Source organism: Myotis myotis, unplaced genomic scaffold (assembly GCF_014108235.1).
Source record: "Myotis myotis isolate mMyoMyo1 unplaced genomic scaffold, mMyoMyo1.p scaffold_m19_p_29, whole genome shotgun sequence".
Taxonomy (NCBI): Eukaryota; Metazoa; Chordata; class Mammalia; order Chiroptera; family Vespertilionidae; genus Myotis; species Myotis myotis.
The window spans coordinates 839,630-861,510 of NW_023416334.1; the positions used below are offsets into that span (position 1 = coordinate 839,630).

The 21,881-nt window shown below is 52.0% G+C and overlaps 1 protein-coding gene across 1 annotated transcript; it reads left to right on the forward strand.

The window, feature by feature from the left end:
• The first annotated feature begins 4,150 nt into the window (after positions 1–4,150).
• MED9 (mediator complex subunit 9) lies at positions 4,151–21,829 on the forward strand. The gene is made up of 2 exons (XM_036296331.1): positions 4,151–4,414; positions 19,064–21,829. The coding sequence occupies exons 1-2, from the start codon at positions 4,215–4,217 to the stop codon at positions 19,278–19,280; spliced, it is 417 nt and encodes a 138-aa protein (XP_036152224.1). The 5' UTR covers positions 4,151–4,214; the 3' UTR covers positions 19,281–21,829.
• The last annotated feature ends 52 nt before the right edge of the window (positions 21,830–21,881 follow it).

Consider the following 21,881-nt stretch of genomic DNA (forward strand, 5'->3'; position numbering starts at 1 on the left):
CATATGTGGTGATGTGTGGCTTCCATGATCTGTCCGCCAGAGAGCTCTGATCTAGACCCTTCCTTTAACTGCTGGCAGCTAGGTTTTGCTAATTGGTGAAGGAGCAAGCCCTAAATCTGAAACATCAGGACATTTACTGTTCACAGATACTTCCTAAGGGGTTTATGTGGAACCACCCGTTCAGCCTCGGGGGCGTTGCAGGGCTGCACAGGAGGCTGTGCGAGGTCGCGCTCCTTCCAGCAGGATGAGCTGGGCCCCCGGCCTGGCCTTGGAACTGCCAACTGCACTGGAAGGGCGCTTTGAGAATCTGCCTCAGACAGCAACGGCCAAGTAGCTTCATGTGGTGGCGTCTCTAGCGACGTACAGCCCTTACGTGTCAACAGGGTATCTGTTTTCTTAACTTCTAATGGAAGTTATAAACAGACACATTTGTTGTGGCAAGTTTAGCTTGAATGAAACCAGTAGGTTTGACACCCACTTACGATGTTATGAAGCCAGCTTTACTCTTTGCCACTAATTAATTATATTAACTACTTTTAGGGCAAATTGTCAATGCAACATACTCTTTCATGTTTCCTATGTTTTCAATTTGTTTTCTTTAGCCGTGTCTATTTATACCGAAATCATTTTTCCCCTGTTATATAAAAGAGAGGTCCTCATTATTCTGCCAACATTAAAATTGAGGCTTGTGATGAAGTTATAAAACACACTGGGCCTTGGCCAGGTAGCTCAGGTGGTTGGAGCATGTCCTGTGCACCAAAAAGGTTTCCAGTTAGATTCTCAGTCAGGACACATACCTGGGTTGTGGTTCAATCCCCAGATCAGTGTTTCTCTCTCACATCAATGTTTCCCTCTCACTCAAAAAAAAAAAAAAAAATCAAAAATCAATAAACATATCCTCAGATGAGGATTAACAAAAACACACAGTGGGGTGGGGGTGGGGGTAGGAAGAGATTAACCGAAGAACTTGTATGCATAGTAGAGGCCCGGTGCACTGGGGTCCCTCGGCCTGGCCTGCGGGGATCCGGCTGAAACTGGTCTCTGATAGCCCCTGAGGGGTCCCAGATTGCGAGAGGGCCTTCTCGGGGGACGCACCGGAATCAGGCTCCCTCCTCTCTCTCCCAATATTATGTCACTCTCTCTGTCTCGCTTCATTCACCTCACTTTACCCTAAGTTTGGCGGTAACTGATGGCTTGTGGGCATTTAGCTGCAAAATGCAATGGTTTAGCAAACAGGGCTTACTTAGCCTGGGATCCAGTGGGCCCAGGGCAGGACCCTGCTCAGTGCCAGGCTCCCGTCCAGAGTCCTGTGGTGCTGGAGCCTCTCCTTCCCACCTGAGCTGGTCCTTCCTCCTCCCCTTCCGGAGGTTGCCCGCAGGCACTACTGTCCGCCTGGGAGGAGGGAAGCCGCTGCCGGTTTCCCAGCTGAGTGTGGTGGGAAAATTGGCTGCCTCCACTGGAAATCAATATTAAGCGGATAGGCCGGCGCAGGCGCCGGACAGTATAGGTCCTGCATGTCTCATCATTTTGCTAATTGAGTGGAAGTTTCTATAAGAGCCAGACCCACGACCTCTGCAATGGGCTAGAGGCCTGGTGGGGAGCCAGACTCAAAGTGGGGAGCCAATGGGCTAGAGGCCCGGTGCACGGATTCATGCACCGGTAGGGTCCCTACGGGGATCAGGCCAAAACCAGATCTCCAACATCCCCCGAGGGGTCCTGGATTGCGAGAGGGCAGTTCTCAGGTGATGCACCCCAGAATCAGGCTCCATCCTCTCTGGTTCCAGGTGTGTCACCTGAGAACTGCAGCTGCCAAGTCACCCCAGCTTGGCAGCTCCTGCAATGAGCATCTGCCCCCTGGTGGTCAGTGTATGTTATAGCTACTGGTTGGATGGTTGCTTAAGCTTTTACATATATAGATAAGCATAATCCATGGATGTAGAAAATAGTACGGTGAAGGCCTGGGCGGGGGGCAGGAGTGAGGTGGAGGAGGTTAGTGGGGTTAAAAAAAGAGAGGACATCTATAATACTTTCAACAATAAAGATAAACACACACACACACGAGGAGAGAAAAGATGGTGCACGATTGGCATGGGGATATTATTGATGAACTAGAGGCCTGGTGCACGAAATTCTTGCACTGGGGGGGGGGGGGTCCCTCAGCCCAGCCTGTTCTCTCTCACATCCAGGAGCCCTGCAATTGATCACCCCAAAGAGGTAGGCCTTGTCCACACAGCCAGGGCTCCGTGATGGATCACCCCTACTGAAGCCCCACCCACTCGCCGCAGCACCGCTGCTGGTAGCCTGGGCCTCCCTCTTTGGGGCAAATTTGGAGCCCCTCAATTGATCGATCACCCTGCTGGCCGATGGCCTGGGCCTCCCTCTGAAGGGCGATCATGGGGTGATGGCCAGCCCCCGACCAATTGCATCGCACCCGCCTTGGCTGGCCTGGCACCAGTGGGTGTCATAGTGTGGTCTGGAAGGTCGTCCAGAAGGACGTCTGGAAGGTCGTCTGGTTGTCCCGTCTAATTAGCATATTACACTTTTATTATTATAGATGTTAGATTGCTTTTTGAACTCTGAATAAAACTTTCACTTTAACATTTCAAATCATAAAGTTACAGAACTGGTAGGGATCTAAGGTCTCCTATGTGTTGGTTAAGACCATAAGCTTGGTGTCAGGCAAGCTGTGTGACCCTGGTCCAATATCTCAACCATTGTAAACTTCCCTTTCCTCACCTATAAATGGGGAAACTGACATCCACCTTCTAGAGCTCTTTTGTGGATTAAATGTGATAATGATTGTGACTCTGTTCCTTATACCTACTTTTATTCCATGGTAGTTGTGATCATGACTATTATTATTATTACTATTGTACTAGCATTGCTTCCCCAGATGACTCGGCAGGTATACAGTCTCTTCAGCAACCTGGTCCGACCCCAACAGCACTTTCTCCTCCCTTAGTGGAGAGGCCCCCGGTTAGCGGGAAGGAGGCCTCAGCCTTGGCTCTGTGAGCTCCCCCACTGGTGCCTGAGCAGTGGCGGCTGACAGCTGAGCTGAGGACATTGCTGGCGAGCCTCCAGCACAGCCTCCAGCATCTCTAGTTCCTTCTGCAAACTCAAGTCCCAGGATCTGCCTCCATCAACTGCTCCTGATGCGCCTGAAAATGTTAGCATTAATGCTTGCCTTGGGGTCGGCCGTGGGCTCTGGAGTGTCCCTGCCCGTGTTGCTGCCTGAATGTGGACTCCTGGCCTCTCTTTAGGGCCCAGGATGGCCACCTGAGGAAGGACGAGCTGCCTGGCTCCTATCTTCTCCCCGCAGCAGCCAGGCTGAGGATGGCTGACCCACTGCCTAGAAATTATTTTTATTTTGAGGAACAGAACCCCAAACCCACCAGAAGCCCCCCACCTTGGCCTAGGGCCCTATGATGTCCTTAAACCAAACCTCTGGAGGTTAATCATGTATCTGCAGAAGTTAGAAGGCAGTGCAGGCTCTGCTATGACCCTGAACTAAAGATTTCAGAGGAGAGGAAATGGCCCACAGGGACGGAGGATTGGCTCCTAGGATCTCGTGTTTATTCCTGACACTAACCCCTCTGCGGGACGCCTTCCCACCGCCCCCACATCTCGCACAGCATCCAGAAGAAGCGCACGAAGTGTCGAATTCTCAGTTCTTCCCCATCCAGCGGGCGGGCGTGGCGGCCTCTGCGCCCGGTCCTGGGGCTGCGCAGGGTCAGCTTCGTCCTCTCCGCCTGGAGGCCTCTGGGGGTGCGGGCTGGTCTTCCATAAGAATTCTCAGGGCCGTAGGCCCGGCCTCAAGCCCAGGTGAGGGGTGTCCCCTCCCCTCGCAGTGCAGCCGGCCTTGCGGGAGGCCCCCACCCCCCCGCCACCCCCCAGCCCAGGCCGGGCCGCGCTGACCGTCCATCCAGGGCTCCCTCTACTTGCTGCTTGTGGACCCTCTTCGTCCACTGAGGAGGAATAAGATGTTTTTCTGAAATAAATCTGAAGGTTCCAGGAGTTAGCTGCCTCCACAATCTTCACCCGCCAACCGCCTGTTGCCTAGTAACGGCGGCGCCTTTGCCCCGCCCCGCGCCCTAGTGCGCACGCGCACAGCCTCCAGGCCCCGCCCCCACGCCCGCGGCCCAGCGGAAGTGACGCGTGGGCGGCCGCGCCGTCCCGTTCCGTGACTGGGCGGCTGCTGGCGGGTTCCGAGCGCCATGGCCTCCGCTGGGTTGGCGGCCGGGCGACCGGCCGAAGATGCGATACCCCCGCCGGCCGAGCCGCCGCTGGCCGAGCCGAAGCCGCCGCCGCCGCCCGTCGCTGCGCCCCCGCAGCCGGCGCCGAGGCCCCCGTCCCCGGCGGGCGCGAAGGAGGACAGCTACTCGTTCCTGCCTTTGGTCCACAACATCATCAAATGGTGAGGCCGCGGCGCCGCCGCTGATAAACGGGGCACGGACCCCGGGGGAGGCGCCCTTCCTTGCGCTCAGCAGGTGCTCCGAGCCCAGAGCTGCCCGCGCGGTGGGCCCGGCGGCACGTCCGGAAGGAAGCGGTTGCCGGGGCCACGCTCAGGCTGGCGCCCCGAGACCCGGCGCGAGGCGGCTCCGGCCGCGGGTGGTTCGCGGTGCGGGAGGGGTCGCCCGCCTTTTCCTGCGCCTCCCGCAGGCGTGGCCCCCTCCCCGGTGCGCGTCCCCAATAGGGGGCTCTGTCCCCAATAGGGGGTCCATCCCCAACAGGGGCTCCGTCCCCAACAGGGGCTCCGTCCCCAACAGAGGGCTCCGTCCCCAACAGGGGGCTCCGTCCCCAACACGGGGCTCCGTCCCCAACACGGGGCTCCGTCCCCAACAGGGGGGTCCATCCCCAACAGGGGGCTCCGTCCCCAACAGGGGGCTCCGTCCCCAATAGGGGCTCCGTCCCCAACAAGGGGGTCCATCCCCAATAGGGGCTCCATCCCCAACAAGGGGGTCCATCCCCAATAGGGGCTCCGTCCCCAACAAGGGGGTCCATCCCCAACAGGGGGGTCCGTCCCCAACAGGGGGCTCCGTCCCCAACAAGGGGGTCCATCCCCAATAGGGGCTCCGTCCCCAACAAGGGGGCTCCGTCCCCAACACGGGGCTCCGTCCCCAACAGGGGGCTCCGTCCCCAATAGGGGCTCCATCCCCAACAAGGGGGTCCATCCCCAATAGGGGCACCGTCCCCAACGGGGGGGTCCATCCCCAGTAGGGGGCTCATCCCCAACGGGGGAGTCCATCCCCAGTAGGGGGCTCCGTCCCCAACAGGGGGCTCCGTCCCCAACAGGGGGCTCCGTCCCCAACAGGGGGCTCCGTCCCCAATAGGGGCTCCGTCCCCAACAAGGGGGTCCGTCCCCAATAGGGGCTCCGTCCCCAACGGGGGGGTCCATCCCCAGTAGGGGGCTCATCCCCAACGGGGGGGTCCATCCCCAGTAGGGGGCTCCGTCCCCAACAGGGGGCTCCGTCCCCAACAAGGGGGTCCATCCCCAGTAGGGGGCTCATCCCCAACGGGGGGGTCCATCCCCAACAGGGGGCTCCGTCCCCAACGGGGGGGTCCATCCCCAGTAGGGGGCTCATACCCAACGGGGGGGGGTCCATCCCCAACAGGGGGCTCCGTCCCCAACAAGGGGGTCCATCCTCAGTAGGGGGCTCATCCCCAACGGGGGGGTCCATCCCCAGTAGGGGGCTCCGTCCCCAACAAGGGGGTCCATCCCCAGTAGGGGGCTCATCCCCAATGGGGAGTGCAGGGAGGCAGCCAGTCCATGATTCCCTCTCCCTCGCGGCGCGCAGTCCCGGGGCCGCTCTCCCCCCGCTGCTCGCCAGCTACGAGGGAAGATCCCGGTCCACAGAGTTGGAGGGTTGGAGGGTGACGGTGGGAGACGAGGAGACAGGCTGCCCGCAGCTGGTCCCTGTCGCGCCGGGCCTGGCCGGGTCAGCAGGTGCTTGCGTGCTGTTGGCCCGTGGGCAGGGTCGCCCGTTTTCAAACGGACCCTGCGAGGAAGCTGAAGTGCACAGCCTAGCAGCCTCCCGGCCCCATGTTGCCGAGCCATTTTTACTGTTATTTATACCCACATGAGACAGGGTGTAAGCCCTCAGCTCATAGCTCTTACCCATCGAAAACCAAAACAAGAAGCTAAAACGAACGGCTGTTACAGTGAGGCTCCAGGGGGCGTTTCGTGCTCTTGGAGCTGTTGCTGACATGCGAGGCTACTCGCAATGAGTGGTGGCTGTTGCTGGCCCCGCGCCCTTCGAGGGCGGCTAGACGAGGTTCACTTGATGGGGCGACCTGACACGTCCCCCATGTTCTCAGGTCAGAGCCTGGCTCCACGTGGCTGTCCGGGGTGTGACCAGGCTCCCTTCTCCTTGGCCTCTGCTCACCAAGCAGCACTCCTGGCAGCAGGAGCTCGCAAACACAAATCAGGTGCAGACCCTGCCGTCCCAGCAGTGCCGGAGTTCACACGCTGGTTTTAAGAAAAATGGAAGCACAAAATGTACACATTCTCAGGGCAGTCCTTGGACCCAGAGTACGTTCTGGAGCCCTGGTAGGCGGTTGCGTTGGGCGGCCCTTACGGTGGGCAGTGCGGTGCCCTAGAGAGAAATGGGCTTTGAAGTCACAGAGTCGGATTCACATCGCATGCTGCCTGCTTGCCTTGCCATCTTGGTGAACACATAACTCTTCTAGGCCTTAATTTTCTAAATCTCTAATAGGTGAATAATAGTAATGGGCCTCAGACAACGGATTTAAACTACAGCTCTGTAGCGTGCTGACTGGGTGACCTTGGTCAAACAGCTTAGCTTCTCTGGGCCTCTCTTTCCCGTGTGAAACAGGACTAAAACTACTTAAATCATAAGATTGTGTGAGGTGTACTCAAGAGTCATGTCCGGCGAAAGATAGTGGGTTGAGTACATGTGTTTGTCTGTTTCCTCTAAAATGACAGCGAGGCCCTAACTGGTTTGTCTCAGTGGATAGAGTGTGGGTCTGCGGACTGAAGGGTCCTGGGTTCGATTCCGGTCAAGGGCATGTGCCCAGGTTGCAGGCTCCATCCCCAATAGGGGGCGTGCAGGAGGCAGCCGGTCAATGATTCCCTCTCATCATTGATGTTTCTCTCTCTCCCTCTCCCTTCCTCTCTGAAATGAATAAAAATATATTAAAAATAAATAAAACAACAGTGAAAACTTTTTTTTTTAACACAAAACTAAAAAGAACATGAGAGGAGATAATTGACACAAAGCAGATGGCCAAGGGCTAAGCCACCTGCCAGCCCCAAAAAGCAGCCAGACCATGGCCTCCCCAAGTCTCAGGAATTGGCAGTGCCAGGGACTTTGGAAGTGGAGGTGAAGGGGGACCGAGAACAGGAGGATTACTTCAAAGTCTTATTTAAGAAGGAGATCCCCATAGTCCCCCCCACCCCCATGTCCAAGCAGACAGCGAACTACCCTTCTTCCATGTTGGAAGACAAAGCATTGCTCTTTCCCAGGATTTACTCTTAGGAAAGAACAGCTCAGAGAGTGTGGGGGGGACACCAGGCTGCTGCAGGAGTTTGAGGGAGGGACGACACTGAACACAGTGTGAGAGCAAGTTCACACACTGAGCACTACTGGGGCCCCGCCTCACCTTCCCACCTGGCTTCTTGACTGGCAGCTGAAGGAAGTACCTTCTCCTGAGTGCCTGACAGCCCAAGAGGAAAGTTTGGAGGCCCCCCAAGCAAGAACCTGGCTAGTCCATATGACTGGGTAGCCAGTGTCACTAGGCATGTGAAGAAAACCCCTCGTAAGGCAGCACAAAACAGAAGAGCAAAAGAAGCCACTCGGACGAGACCATATGCACAGAGAGGAGGAGCGGTATTGTAGCCACGAGAAAAGGTTAGGGTGCAGCCCTGACCGGGGCTCAGTGGTTAGTGTCAGCCCACAGACCGGAGGGTCTCAGGTTCCGTTCCCAGTCAAGGGCATGTACCTCTGTTGCAGGTTCGAGCCTCAGCCCCGGTCCCAGTCCGATGTGTCTCTCTCCCCTCCTCCTCCCTCCCTTCCACTCTCTAAAAATCAATTAAAAAATATTCTCTGATGAGAATTTTTTTTTTTTAAAAAAAGGTTAGGATATGATTTCACACTATGTCTAAGTATGTATTTGAGTTTATAGGCTAATGAGGGAAGGAGGCAGACTGGTCAAGACTTGTTGGGAGAGGAGACTCATGAAGCCTGGAGGAGTCAGAGCTTGATAAGGGGTGATGCCAACGATATGTCTTCAATTATGAAAGGGAGGTGGGAGGGAGGGGCTATAGGAAAAGCACGTGTGAGGATGGGGCGCCAAGAAATAGCATAAAGTGTCGCCTGCGGGCTGAAGGGCCCTGGGTTCGATTCCGCTCAAGGGCACATGTCCAGGTTTTGGGCCCATCCCCAGTAGGGGCTGTGTAGGAGGCAGCCAAATCAATGATTCTCATTATTGAAGTTTCTATCCCTTCCCCTTCTCTGAAATCAATAAAAATATATATATATATATTAAAAAAAAGAAATAGCATAAACTCAGGAGGGTCCACTCAGTTTGATGGGCTGGAACATAGATCCAGGGTAGGAAGGGAGAGCTGGGAAGGTGGGGAAACCAGGATTCTGGGGGCAGGGCATCCCCTGAGGGAGCCAAGGAAGCGTTCGAACCAGGAGTCTGGTCCGATTGGTGCTGGGGATGGACGTGGCGTCTCGGCTGACAGCAGTGGGGAAGCCAGGGAGGAGGACGGTGCCTGGCAGGCCTGGCGAGGGCAGGGCCAGGGCCAGCTCAGTCACAGGCCCTTGCTCTCTTCCTCTTCTCTAGCCACTCAGGTGGCCCTTTCATTCCATGTTTACTCCTGGCCTAGGGGGTGAATAAGGAAGTAAAAGATGAAGTGAATTTAACCTTCCTTGTCTCGGGAGAATCCAGAGTACTGCATCATTAGGTTTTTAAAAACATTTTATTTTTTAAAAGTTAAAATTGCAAATTCAGAAACATGTAAAATGAAAAAGGATTCCTTCCCCTGTTTCCTCACCACTATTAACTGTGTTAATGCAGTAAGTATCCTTCCAGGAATTATATATGCATGTCTTTTCAGAAATGTTTGCAAAGTAAGATCATATTGTACTTTGCTTTTTTCACTTAATAGTCTGCTTTGGACACTTCTGTACTCACACATGAAAGTCTGCCTCAATAAGGTGCCATATCATAAATTATGTAATGTCTTCTGTTTGTGGACTTTTTGTTGTTGTTAATCCTCACCTGAGGATATTTTTTCCATTGACTTTTTAGAGAGAGAGATACATGAATGTGAGAGAGACATCTGATAGTTGCCTCCCACATGTGCCCTGACCGGTGGGGCGGGGCGGGGAGGTGGGTGGATCTAACCTGTAATCCAGGTACATGCTCTTGTCCAGGAATCGAACCCGCAATCGTTTGGTGCAAGGGCCACGCTCTGACTACTGAGCCACTGGCCAGGGCTATCACCATTAACTTCTATATTTTTTTTTTTTTTGATTTCAAAGAGGAAGGAAGAGGGAGAGAAAGATAGAAACATCAATGATGAGAGAGAATCATTGATCAGTTGCCTCCAGCACACCCCTCAGCAGAGATCAAGCCTGCAACCCGGGCATGTGCCCTGACCGGGAATTGAACCATGACCTCCTGGTTCTTAGGTCCATGCTCAACCACTGAGCCACGCCATTACATTTTTTTAAATACACACACACACACCACACACACAGTGGGGCCTTGATTTACGAGTGTCCCGACCAACGAGTTTTTTGAGATACAAGCTGTCTCTTCGCTGATTTTTTGCATTGAGTTGATAGAGTAATTTGAGTTAACGAGCTCGGTCTCCGAACGAGTTAAACTCATAAGTCAAGGCCCCACTGTGTGTGTGTGTATAAAATTGATTTTAGAGAGGAAGGGAGAGGGAGAGAGAGATAGAAACATCAATGATGAGAGAGAATCATTGATTGGCTGCCTCCTGCACGGCCTTCACTGGGGATCAAGCCCGCAACCCGGGCATGTGCCCTTGACCGGAATCGAACCTGGGACACCTCAGTCTGCAGGCCAACACTCCATCTACTGAGCCAAACCAGCCAGGGCTACATTTTAATTTTGGCTAATCTGATTGGTCAGAAATGATACATTATATCAATCTGTCTTTTATGATATGAGGTAAAGCATCTTTTCATATGCAACTTTATATGTCATTTCTCATTTTTTCCCTATAAACTTCCCATTTTTCTATTAGGTCATTTCTCTTTTATGGGCTCTTTGTATATTAAGGAAAGTATGTCCTTTGTCAAGTGTAGTTTAAATCTTTTCTTCTGACTTGGGGGTTTATTTGTTGTTCGGAAGCTTCTTGATTTATATAGGACAGGTTTGTTAAGAATTTCCTTTATGGCTTCTGAGTTTTGGTCTAACCTTAGTTTCGGATCTATAATCGCCTCTTAATTCGTCTCTTTGCCTTTATGCTCTCCTCTTTCCAGTTTATCCTGTGTGAGTTAACAGGAAGAACTAGGGCTCTTTCCAAATGGTTTTTGCCACCTTTTAGCCTTCCATCCAGAGAGCTCTGCATACCATCATCAAGTCTTCTGCCTGAACTGCAACCAAGCCCAGATGTGGGTGGCGGAGTCTTCCCGGCTTGTACGCACTCCAGACCCTCCGTGGGTGTGCCTTCGTGCCTTCCTGCCCTCCGTGGGTGTGCCTTCGTGCCTTCCTGCCCTCCGTGGGTGTGCCTTCGCGCCTTCCTGCCCTCTGTGGGTGTGCCTTTGCGCCTTCCTGCCCTCCGTGGGTGTGCCTTCGTGCCTTCCTGCCCTCCGTGGGTGTGCCTTCGCGCCTTCCTGCCCTCCGTGTGCCCAGAGAAATGCCACATATTTTCAAGGACTGGCTCAGAGGCCACCTCTTCCTGCTGCGTAAGCTTCTGATGCTCCTGGCGGAGGTGCACCCTGCCTAGTGTTAGCAGTCCCACAGCCATAACTTCCATCCTTCCTAGCATCTTCCCTAGTTAAATGAGCAGCCAAAACTACGCATTTGTGTTATTTTCAAAGATTGAGCAAAAGGAAAAGGAAAATCTCATTTTTATGCCTGTAAGAAAATGTATAGGTCTCAGGTATTTGAGACTATTTCTGGTATGCATAGAAGCCACATTACAGAAGTACATCTATATATATAAAAGCCTAAGCGACCGAATGACCAAACGACTGAACGACCAGTTGACCGGTCACCATGATGCGCCCTGACCACCAGGGGGCAGACGCTGAACGCAGGAGCTGCCCCCTGTTGGTCAGTGCACTCCCACAGCAGGAGCACTGCTCAGCTGACCATCAGGTGCCAGATGCCGCTGGGCTCACACCTGGCAAGCGCAGCTGCAGTGGCATGAGCCTCTCCCGCCTCCGCGGCAGTGCTACCGAGCGGCAGTAGTGACAGCAGGTGCAGTGGGCCAGGTTGAGCGGGAGTGGCGCAGTGCCTGGCCCGGGCCCGGGCTCCTCCCTGGCCGCCTGCTGCTCCGCACTACTACATCCCCCGAGGGGTCCCAGTTTGCAAGAGGGCACAGGTCAGGCTGAGGGACCCCACTGGTGCATGAATCCATGCACCGGGCCTCTAGTATATAATAAAGGAGGAATGAAAGGGGCCTGTGGACCAGGGAAAGTTATAACTTTTGTTTCCTTCAAACTTGCCAAATCTAATCTAGTCTGGAATGAAGTGTCCCTGCCTAGGAATTCTGAATTGCAGTTGTCACTGCCTTGCGTGATGGTTTTGGTCACCTAGTAAATGTATTCTGTCAATGCGGGTACTTAAACATTTTTCAATTTGAGTTTTTAGTTGTTGAATGTTTTTAGGTTGCTGTGGCCCGGTGCACGAATTTGTGCACATTGAAAGACAATTAATTAGAAGAAATATTTTAATATCGCTGTTTGCCCTTCTCTATAATAGAAATGTTAACCAAATTCACAATCGACAATGACAGATCGAAACACGTGCATGCGATTGGCACCAGCGAAAGCTTTATATGTATTGTGCATGCATGAGTCAACTTAGCCTTTTATAGGAATAGAATAAACTTGCTTAATTAGACCTGCTTTCTGATTTAGCTAAACTTTTTCCAGCCCAGTGAAGCACCCCAACTTCTCTTTCAGGTAATTGTCAGCAACACGGCAGTAAATATCAACACGAAGCAGATTATTATTGTAGATCACGCAGGGAGAACAAAGGGTAAAATATTGAACTGCAGCAGTGGTTGACTATATTCTGTGCAGTGAAAAAGCCTGAAGTCATTTTCAAGGTCCACCATTTCTTCTTTTCAGTCGGGTCAAGTTTCTAAGCTTTCTAAATCTCCGTTTTCTGGCTAATGAAAAGAAAACAGGATTCCCCCAAATCTCCTATCTACCTATTCCAGGACTTCTGCGAGGATCAAATGAGATGAGGCACAGGAAAACGCATTGCTACATGACATCATTATCCGGTGCCCACAGCCACCATTTCAGGGCTGGGCTGGGCTGTGGGCCGCATTTTGTGCCTTAGGGTCTTGGCAGTGTTGGTGGGTTGTTGCTCTGGGGTGGTGGTGAGGCCTGTGTCCCACTTGGGAGAAGCCGAGTGTTGCTTTGTGGGTGTCAGGTCACGGTGCAGTTTCTTTGTAAATGGCCAGAGTGTGTCACGGCAGCTCCTGCGTTGTGTGTCTGCCCCCTGGTGGTCAGTGCGCGTCATAGCGACCGGTCGGATGGTCGGACACTTAGCATATTAGCCTTTTATGTATATGGATGTTTTTAGGTTGCTGGGTAGGTAGAGGGGAACCATCATCTTTGATGCTGCAGAGGTAGTTCAAGCCATGAGCACACTGCTTCGTCCTTTAACCTTAGGGTGGAGCCATGTTGCTTAAAACAAGTTCATTTGCTGTGGAGGCAGGTCAGCAGGACCTCAGAGCCCTGGGGAGGCTTCTGTCCGGGAGTGGGGTATTACGGGCCTGCTGCTTCCCACACAGGTGTCTGCTTTGATCTGACGGGGAGGCCTGTCGGGGTTTCACAGGAAGCAGCCTCCACATTGGCAAGCGAAGAGGTCGACAAATGACCACTGGCTCCCAGGGCTTGTCTCTGCTCGTTTTACTGCAGCCTCCCTCGCTGCCCTTCTCTCCTTCCGAGTCCCAGTGAGAGGATGAGCCCCAGAGAGGGGACATTCCTAGGCTGCCTGGGGACTGTTTCTGGCCTGTGCATAAGCCTCTGCTCTTCTCTCCACCTGGCCAGCCCTCCAGCCTGACCTTGCAGCACCTGCTGGAACACAGGCTCCGTGAGTTAGTCGTTCGTGCAGTGCTGATGCCACGGCAGACCTTTTACCCTGCGTCTTGGGAAGAGGGGAGGCTCCTTGTGGTGGGCCTGGGTAGCTCCCGTCGAAGTGAGCCTGTCTGGCAGGTATTGTCTGGAAGGGGTAACCACCTGAAGTTGTTAGCGCAGACTTAAGTTTGTACGGGTTGGTGGGCAGAGGGGTGTCAGGAGGAGGAGAAGACCTGGGTCTGTAGGAAACGAGTGACAGTACGAGGAGGAGGCGGGGGGTAGGGGGAGGGAGGAGGTGGAGCTGGCAGGACTGGCGCTGGGTGAGCATCGGGCACACGGAGCTTCACCATAGCGTGTGGAGGGAAGGGGGGAGGGGGATTAGCTCAGTAGCTGAGGGGGTGGGAGCAGATGGACACACTCTCGGCTGTTCTGTTTAGAGCAGTTTCTTCCAAACTTCTTTTGACAGCAGAGCCTCTTACTCCTCCTTAAAAGTATGTTTTTCACATGTAAGTCAGTGAGTAGATAAAAGCAAGGGCATGAGTGAGGTCCCCTTAAGAGCTAGCAGAACTGGAGTAGAGAAATAGAACTGGCCACGAGGAAGTGATATCTGCTCTCCAGGGTGTGAGGAGCCCCGGACTCCAGGAGTGTGCCTTTGGTAATCTGCCCAACTTTGTAATATATGTAACCTTTGACCCAGAAATCACACTTCTGGGAACTTATCAAAGTACTTGCACAAGTACATACAGATATAGCAGCGGTTCTCAACCTGTGGGTCGCGACCCCTTTGGGGGTCAAACGACCCTTTCACAGGGGTCGCCTAAGACCTTCGGAAAACACATATATAATTACATATTGTTTTTGTGATTCATCACTATGCTTTAATTATGTTCAATTTGTAACAATGAAAATATATCCTGCATATCAGATATTTACATGACGATTCATAACAGTAGCAACATTACAGTTATGAAGTAGCAACGAAAATAATTTTATGGTTGGGGGTCACCACAACATGAGGAACTGTATTAAAAGGTCTCGGCATTAGGAAGGTTGAGAACCACTGAGATATAGGTATAAAATGTTGGTTGTCACTCTGCTTGCAAGTGATAAATTGCAAACATCCAAACACCCATCAACAGCCAAGTCATTTAGCTAATTGTATATGTGTTAACATGAAAAGACATCCAGGATGCATTGTTCAGGGGAAAAGGCAAGAATAAGACCATGTGCCCTGCTGGTGTGGCTCAGAGGTTGAGCATTGATCTATGAACCAGTAGGTCATGGTTTGATTCTGGTCAAGGGCACATGCCTGGGTTGCAGGCTCAATCCCCAGTAGGGGGCGTGCAGGAGGCAGCCAATCAATGATTCCCTCTCATCATTGATGTTTCTCTCTCTTCTCCCTTCCTCTCTGAAATCAATAAAAATATATGTAAAAAAAAGTAATAATAATAAACCCTAACCTGTTTGGCTCAGTAATAGAGCGTCGGCCTGCGGACTGAAGGGTCCCAGGTTCGATTCCAGTCAAGGGCATGTACCTTGGTTGTGGGCACATCCCCAGTAGGGGGTGTGTGGGAGGCAGCTGATTGATGTTTCTCTCTCATCGATGTTTCTAACTCTCTATCCCTCTCCCTTCCTCTCTGTAAAGAATCAATAAAAAGTATATTTTAAAAAAAAGAATAAGACCATGTGTGTAGTATGGTCAAAACAAATAAAAAATTAAGTGTGTATTTGTATGTTGCTATATATTTTGACGCAATCTGAAACAGCATATGCCAGTTAACAGACATGATCTCCGGGACGTGGTATTAGGGACTTTTCTAAGCCTGGGTGCCTGTCGTTTTAACTTTCCCCTTCAAACACCTATTACTGTCATAAACAGCAACAACAAAAGCAAACACTGTTTAGAAAGATGTTAGTGTGAGAGGAGGACAGGGTGAGAAGGACTGGTCCCAGGGTGGGGCAGCGAGGCCACTGGGGCACGAGGCTGAAGGGGATGAGATTTTGAGGAGAAAGAAATGGAAAGCAGTCAGATGCCACCTAGAGGTCACAAGAAGTGGTGCTAGGTTTGGGAGGAGGTTGCTTTCCTGATCTGGGTTCCTTGAACTTCTAAGCTACGAGTGGGCATACTATTGCTCAGTTTGTATTTTCAAGCCCCAAAGCACCTCTACTAAAAGCCAAAGCTGTGCCCTACTTACTAGCACCTGTACTCACCATCGTGCTAACTCACCACCTGCACTGTGATGCTTGCCCCTACGTCTGGTGATACAACACAATGTCTGTGTCCACTGCTGGAATCATGCTAAGCATCACCCAAATGTGCACAAAAGACTGTCAGGAAGTGGCCTGTCTGTTAAGGTAGAGAAGTAATGTTTTTGTCCATTTAAAAAAAAAATTTTTAAGAGAGGGAGAAACATCGATCGGCTGCCTCCTGCATGCCCCCTACTGGGGATCGAGCCCGCAACCTGGGCATGTGCCCTGACTGGGAATTGAACCGTGACCTCTTGGTGCATGGGACGACTCTCAACCAGCTGAGCCACACCATCCAGGGCATTTGTCCACCTGAAAACTACAGTGGGTGGGACCAAAGTGCCCTAACCTTGCTCTTTGTATGATTTGTGTGTTTCTCAGCCTGGCCCAGTCTCCTTCTTTCTTCCTAAAGTTAGATGATGACTCACGCTGTACACAAAGGCAGGCCGTGTGGGGCGTTCTGCTTCTGTTCCCGCAGTGTTTGGGCCTGATGCTGTTCTTTCGGCTTGAGTCTTTCACAGTCACCCTGGCCTAGCAGGTTCCCTCTTGGTTGAGCCAGTTCCTGAATAGAGTGTTTTTCTCACCCCAGGAGTTCCATGCTGTTTACTCCACAACTAGGGCAGGCCCAGGCGCTTGCAGAGGGCCTCGCTGTGGTCTGGGTGGTCCTCTGCTCAGCTCCCCCAGGTGGGCTTTTGTTGTTGACTTAAACAGCAGAAATTTCTCACGGTTGTGGAGGCTAGAAACCTGAAGTCGAGGTGTGGGTAGGCAGGTTGCTTCTTCTGAGACCCCTGCTTGGCTTGCAGGTGCTGGTCCTCTCCCTGTCCTCATGTGGTCTTTCCTCTGTGCGTCCAGGTGGCTTTTCATGTGGCTCCTCCTTTGCTGTCTAAAGCAGTGGTTGCAACCGGTGGTCCCCGGACCCCTGGTGATCTGTGAGGTCTGAAAGGTTGGCGACTGCTGATGTAAAGGGTGTCTCCTTTACTGAAAGTTCACCAGGTAAAGAATGGGCAACCCTGGAGATTTGGGGTTTTTTCAGAAATGAGCATCTTAAACATGGTCTACTTTTTATTTTCAGAATTAAAAATTCTTTGGGGCCAGGTAATGTTTGCTTCCAGAACTGGATTGTCATAACTTCCTTCCAAATTTTTATTTTATGTATTTTTGTTTGTTTTTACGATGTCCTTTCAGATTCATGTGAGGTTAATCAGTTTTCTTAAAACTATAATTTCAAAACTCACTTGGAACTTAAATCCATAACAATGTGTTAACACATATGCCATTCAAGTATCATGAGTTCAGAAGTCCAGATGCTTTCTGTCCAGATTGTGGATCTGAGCTGAGACCTGTCGGGATGAAAGTCAGACCTGCTCAGTGGTTCTTTCCAGATGACTTACAGCCTTACGGGTTCCCCTCCCAGAATCGGAGAGGAGGGAGGCGCACCACTGAGCACAGCTACATCGAGGGCCTCAGCTGACAAGAAAGGGGCGGCCCTTCATTTCTTAGGGTAAATGGTTGAGTCTCCACATCTGGCCTCTGAGTTAGAGCTACTGACACATTCGCCAGCGTGAGCTGTGCCTGATGGATCACCGGGAAAGGTGGATATTTGTGTCTGCATAAGCAGAGAAACGAGTAGTAAATATGAATTAGCACCGTCTGGGTTGAAATTTCCCACTAGGGTTGAACATTTATTTTTATTTTTAAAACAGATCATTGGCTCAGCTTTTTTTTTTTTTAAACCCACAAAACTTTTTTTTTTTTTTTAAGATGTGGCTCAGTGGTTGAGCATTGACCTGTGAACCAGGAAGTCTCGGTTCGATTCCTAATCAGGGCACATGCCTGGGTTGCGGGCTCAATGCCCAGTAGGGGATGTGTAGGAGGCAGCCAATCAATGATTCTCTCATCATTGATGTTTCTACCCCCCTTCCTCTCCCTTCTTCTCTGAAATCAATAAAAATATTTTTTAAAAATCATTGACAGTTTTCCCCTCTTATGCCTCAATGGAGGATGATGTTTAGAACCACCTACTGAATTGGATTTTAGTTTTTAGTTTCAACTGCTTGTTTTCAAAAGCTTATCCAGTGCACCAAAGGGTCACTGGTTCAGTTCTTGTCAGAGCACAGACCCAGGTTGCGGTTTAATCCTTGGTCAGGATGTGTATGGAGACAGCTGATTGATGTTTCTTTCTCTCTCTCTCTCTCTCTCTCTCTCTCTCAAATCAATAAAAAATAAACACATTAAGAAAATAATAATAAAGCCTGGCTAGCATGGCTCAGTGGTTGAGCACTGACCTATGAACTAGGAGGTCATGGTTCAATTCCCAGTCAGGGCACAGAGAGGAAGAGAGAGATAGAAACATCAATGATGAGAGAGAATCATTGATTGGCTGCCTCCTGCACGCTCCCTACTGGGGATCGAGCCCACAACCCGGGCATGTGCCCTTGACCAGAATCGAAACCGGGACCCTTCAGTCAGCATGCTGACGACGCTCTATCCACTGAGCCAAACCAGTTAGGGCAAAAAAAAATAAATAAATTTTATATATATATATATATATATATATATATATATACATACACACACACACACACACACACACACACAAGTATGTATATATGGTATATAGTGTATATATGGTGTATATATGGTATATATATGGTGTATATATGGTGTATATAGTGTATATATGGTGTATATATGGTATATATATATGGTGTATATATGCTGTATATATGCTGTATAGGAGCAACTGTTAGGCTGTTTCTTTGATCTTAGGCAAAGGTTTTTGTTCTTGTTTGTTTTGAAGTCAGTGGAGACGGGGGCCTGGATTTCTGGGCAGCTGCTAAGAGCTGTGAGATGAAGTGGAGGCTCCTGCCTTTAAAATGAGCTGGACCTGAAGGCAGGAGTTTATACACGGGTAGAGAGCTGTGCCTTCTGAAACATTTCCAATAGTTTCTAACTAATTTAAATAATTTAAATTTAAACTATTAATAACTCTGTGGGAATTAGTCTTTATGTTAATAGATTCAAGTATCCAACCGTCTGCTAAAAGTGGCTGACAGTCTCCCGATTGGCCTGGAAATGGCTGAAATGAGAAGAAATGTAACATTTCAGCAAATTTTTCTTGCAGTGTGTCACCTGATATTGGTAATGGTTTGTTCATTTGTTCAGCAGACACTTATGAACTTATTTGCCAAGCATTCGTTCTTTGAACAGATGTTACTTGAGTGCCCAAGTGCTCAGGGACTGGCCCTGGCATGGGATGCAGCTGGGAATGAGGTGGACAGTCCTCCCTCGTAGCTAACAGACATTAAGCATCTAATTTTGCGCACGTGCTATGGGAGGGGCTGCACAGGCGCTGCTCGGCGCTGGGGCTTTTCCTGAGCAGCGGTCACAGGCCCCCTTAAGGCTGCATGAGAGAGCCAGGCCCTGCCCTCTGGTGCACAGCCCAGGAGGGGGACCGGCAGAAACCAGGCGTCTACAAGGCCTGTGGGGTGCAGAGGAGGGAGCCGGGTGTCTCAGCCTTAGCAGCGAGTGTTAATATCTACCCTCTGACCCTGCAGCATGGACAAGGACAGTCCGGACATCCACCATGACCTCAACGCCCTCAAGACCAAGTTCCAGGAGACGCGCAAGGTCATCAGCACCATGCCCGGCATCCACCTGAGCCCTGAGCAGCAGCAGCAACAGCTGCACAGCCTCCGGGAGCAAGTCAGGACCAAGAACGAACTTCTGCAGAAGTACAAGAGCCTCTGCATGTTTGAGATCCCCAAGGAGTAGATGAGGCCGCCGCGCTCAGGATGCCCGAGAAAGCACGGGAGAGCAAGTGGCCCGGACTGGCTCCCTATGAAGTGTGGTTCTTTGGACCCCAGCTCTGAACGTGACAGCCCAGTGGCGGGAAGGCTGTTGTGCTGCTTCCTCGGCTGAACTTGACGTTGGCTGTGGGAGGGGTGGCCTGGAGCTCGGAGTGGCTGGGGCTTCCTTCCATGTGCCCGCGTGTCTCGATGCGTAATAGCTGGAGTGCCTGCCGGTGGGAAGAAGAGGGTCCTGCCCTGCCTCTGGGGAGGGGCCATCTCCGCTTTGCTTCCTGCCTCCCTCTCTCTCCCCCCGGACATGATCAGTGTGTGCCAGGGCCACAGCATTCTGTTAACAGCATGCTGTGTAGCCTTTGCACAAAGTTCGCTGGCAGATGAGGCCTGGGCTCGTGTGGCGTGGGCTTAACATGGTGAAGGAAGGCTGGGAGAAAGCAGTTTTAAAAGACGTTTTCTCCTGAAACTCTTTCCTTTTATGTTTGAGCCAGTGAGTGTAACTGTCCGTGGGGGGTCGGCCAGCTGCCTGCCGGTGGCCCCTTGTCAGGTTCTCGGCCACCTACATGCTCTTTTCACTTTCAGCTCTTGCTCCCTTTGTCTCCTGTCGTCTGCAGGCATCTCGTTTAGCCATTTAATGCCCAAGAGTGGCCAAACCACTTCAGACCTCCTGGGGCTGGGATGAGTGTCGCTTCTACGCAGGCACAGGCGGGCTTCCGGCAAACAGCCGGCCTCTTCCAGCGTCTCAGATTCCGTGGTCTTGGTTTGAAAGTTTATTTCTCTGGCCTCGCTAAAGAGCCAGCACGAACATTGCTGTGCTGCAGGCAGGTCATGATGGACTTTTTGTTCCGAAGGGCGGCTCGGTGACAGTTGTGACCGTCTCTGGGCCAGGTACAGTTCTGAAGGGCGGGGCGTGCTAAACCCAAAGTTCAGCAGCCAAGCTCTGGTTCATGAAATGTTTACAAACACCCCTAATTTCCTGCAGGTGGGACGTTTTATTTTCATGCGCGTCCCTGGCCTCTTAAAGGATAAGGTGAGACTAGTAACCAAATATTATTTGAATCTAGAAATGAGTGCGTAACCTATGCTGACAATTCTGGGGCTTAGCAGCTGCCTGCTGCTGGCCTGGCCGGCAGGTGCTGACGGTGGAGATATTTTTAGCAGGGCTTCGGTCGGTGGCCCTGCAGCCACCTGCCAGAAGAGGGCGGGGCGGGAGCTGGGTCTGTGGGGGGGATCCGGTTTCTGTGGCTTTGGACAGAGGAGCCGGCTCTGCATTGAGGTGGGTAGTACCTGTTAGACTTCTACGTTGGGACTGTGCTTTAACTGAATCAGTTATTTTCTTGGACTTTCAGAGTAGTGTGGGGCCAGTTTTAAGGCTCTGACCAAATACCATGAAGCACGAGGCACATGGGATGCAGCGTCCCGGGCGTCGTGGTTTTCAGGAGCGTCATTAAAAGCACTTTGCTCTGCTCTCAGGACATCTTAGTTTTTGTACTGAGACGTTCATAACAGGATGTCTCCTGGGCACTGGATGTGTTCCCTTTGCTTAGAGAAGACAAAGGGGCAACCTCCACTCCGCACCCCTCCCCCCAGCACACACGTTACAGTGTGGAAGCGGCAACTCCTGCTGCCTGGAGGGTCACCCTGCCCGCCCATGATGGGCCCAAGGCCACCCCTCATTCCATAAGGGGTTCAGTCCCGGCAGGGAGCAGCCCTCACCAGAGCGAGGTGGCAGTCCCTCCCCCGGGACAGTATTGAATGCCCCTGACCGGCCGAACACCCCCGGAAGCCGATGATTTGGATTATTGGGTGGCAGGCACTTTTTATTTCTTTAAAGATTTTTAAAAATTAATTTGAGAGAGAGGGAGAAACATCGATGTTCTGCTCTCAGCTCTCACATGGATGGGCCACCTCCCGCAGGCCCTCCCCCCCACCGGGGATCAAGCCCGCAACCTGGGCATGTGCCCTGACCGCAGATTGCAGCAGCGACCTTTTGGTGCACAGGATGGGACAGCATCCAACCAACAGCCACAGCGGCTTAAACATCACACTTAATTCTCACAGCAACTCCACGCAAAGGGCGTTCTCTGTATTTTCCTGGCACAGAATTCGGGGCTTGGCAGGTGTCGCTGCCCCAGGCTCGAACAGTTAAGAGGGGTCCTGAGCCGAGAGTGGCCGCCTCTCTCCTGAGGAAAGGAGCCAGCAGAGAAGCGCGCCGGACCCCTCCCCAGGGCAGACGGGCAGGCTCCACCTCCTTACTTGTGAACGCTGGGCCAGTGACACCTCCAGACCTCTGTCACCCGGGGCCTGTACTGAGTATTGGACACACAGTTGGGCACAGCCCCTGGGGCCCTTTGTGGCTGGGTCTCGGGGAAGCTAAGCAGGAAATGGCTAGAAAGATGCATCTCAAGAGAGGACTTTGAAATCCTTTCTTGGCCTCGATTTCAAAGGACCCATTCCCCAAATAGAAGGGCTTCCGCCCAGCCATCCGGAACTTTCCTAGAGCCTCTTCCCCCAGGAGAGCTGAAGCTGCTCAGAACGCTGGTGCGTTTTCCAGGGCTGGGAAGGGGAGCCT

What these genes read in the sequence shown, in the direction of transcription:
- MED9 (XM_036296331.1), top strand. Translation starts at nt 4,215, where the DNA reads ATGGCCTCCGCTGGGTTGGCGGCCGGGCGACCGGCCGAAGATGCGATA. An exon ending in GTCCACAACATCATCAAATG is followed by an intron (nt 4,415 to 19,063) that starts GTGAGGCCGCGG and finishes CTGACCCTGCAG; the next exon opens with CATGGACAAGGACAGTCCGG.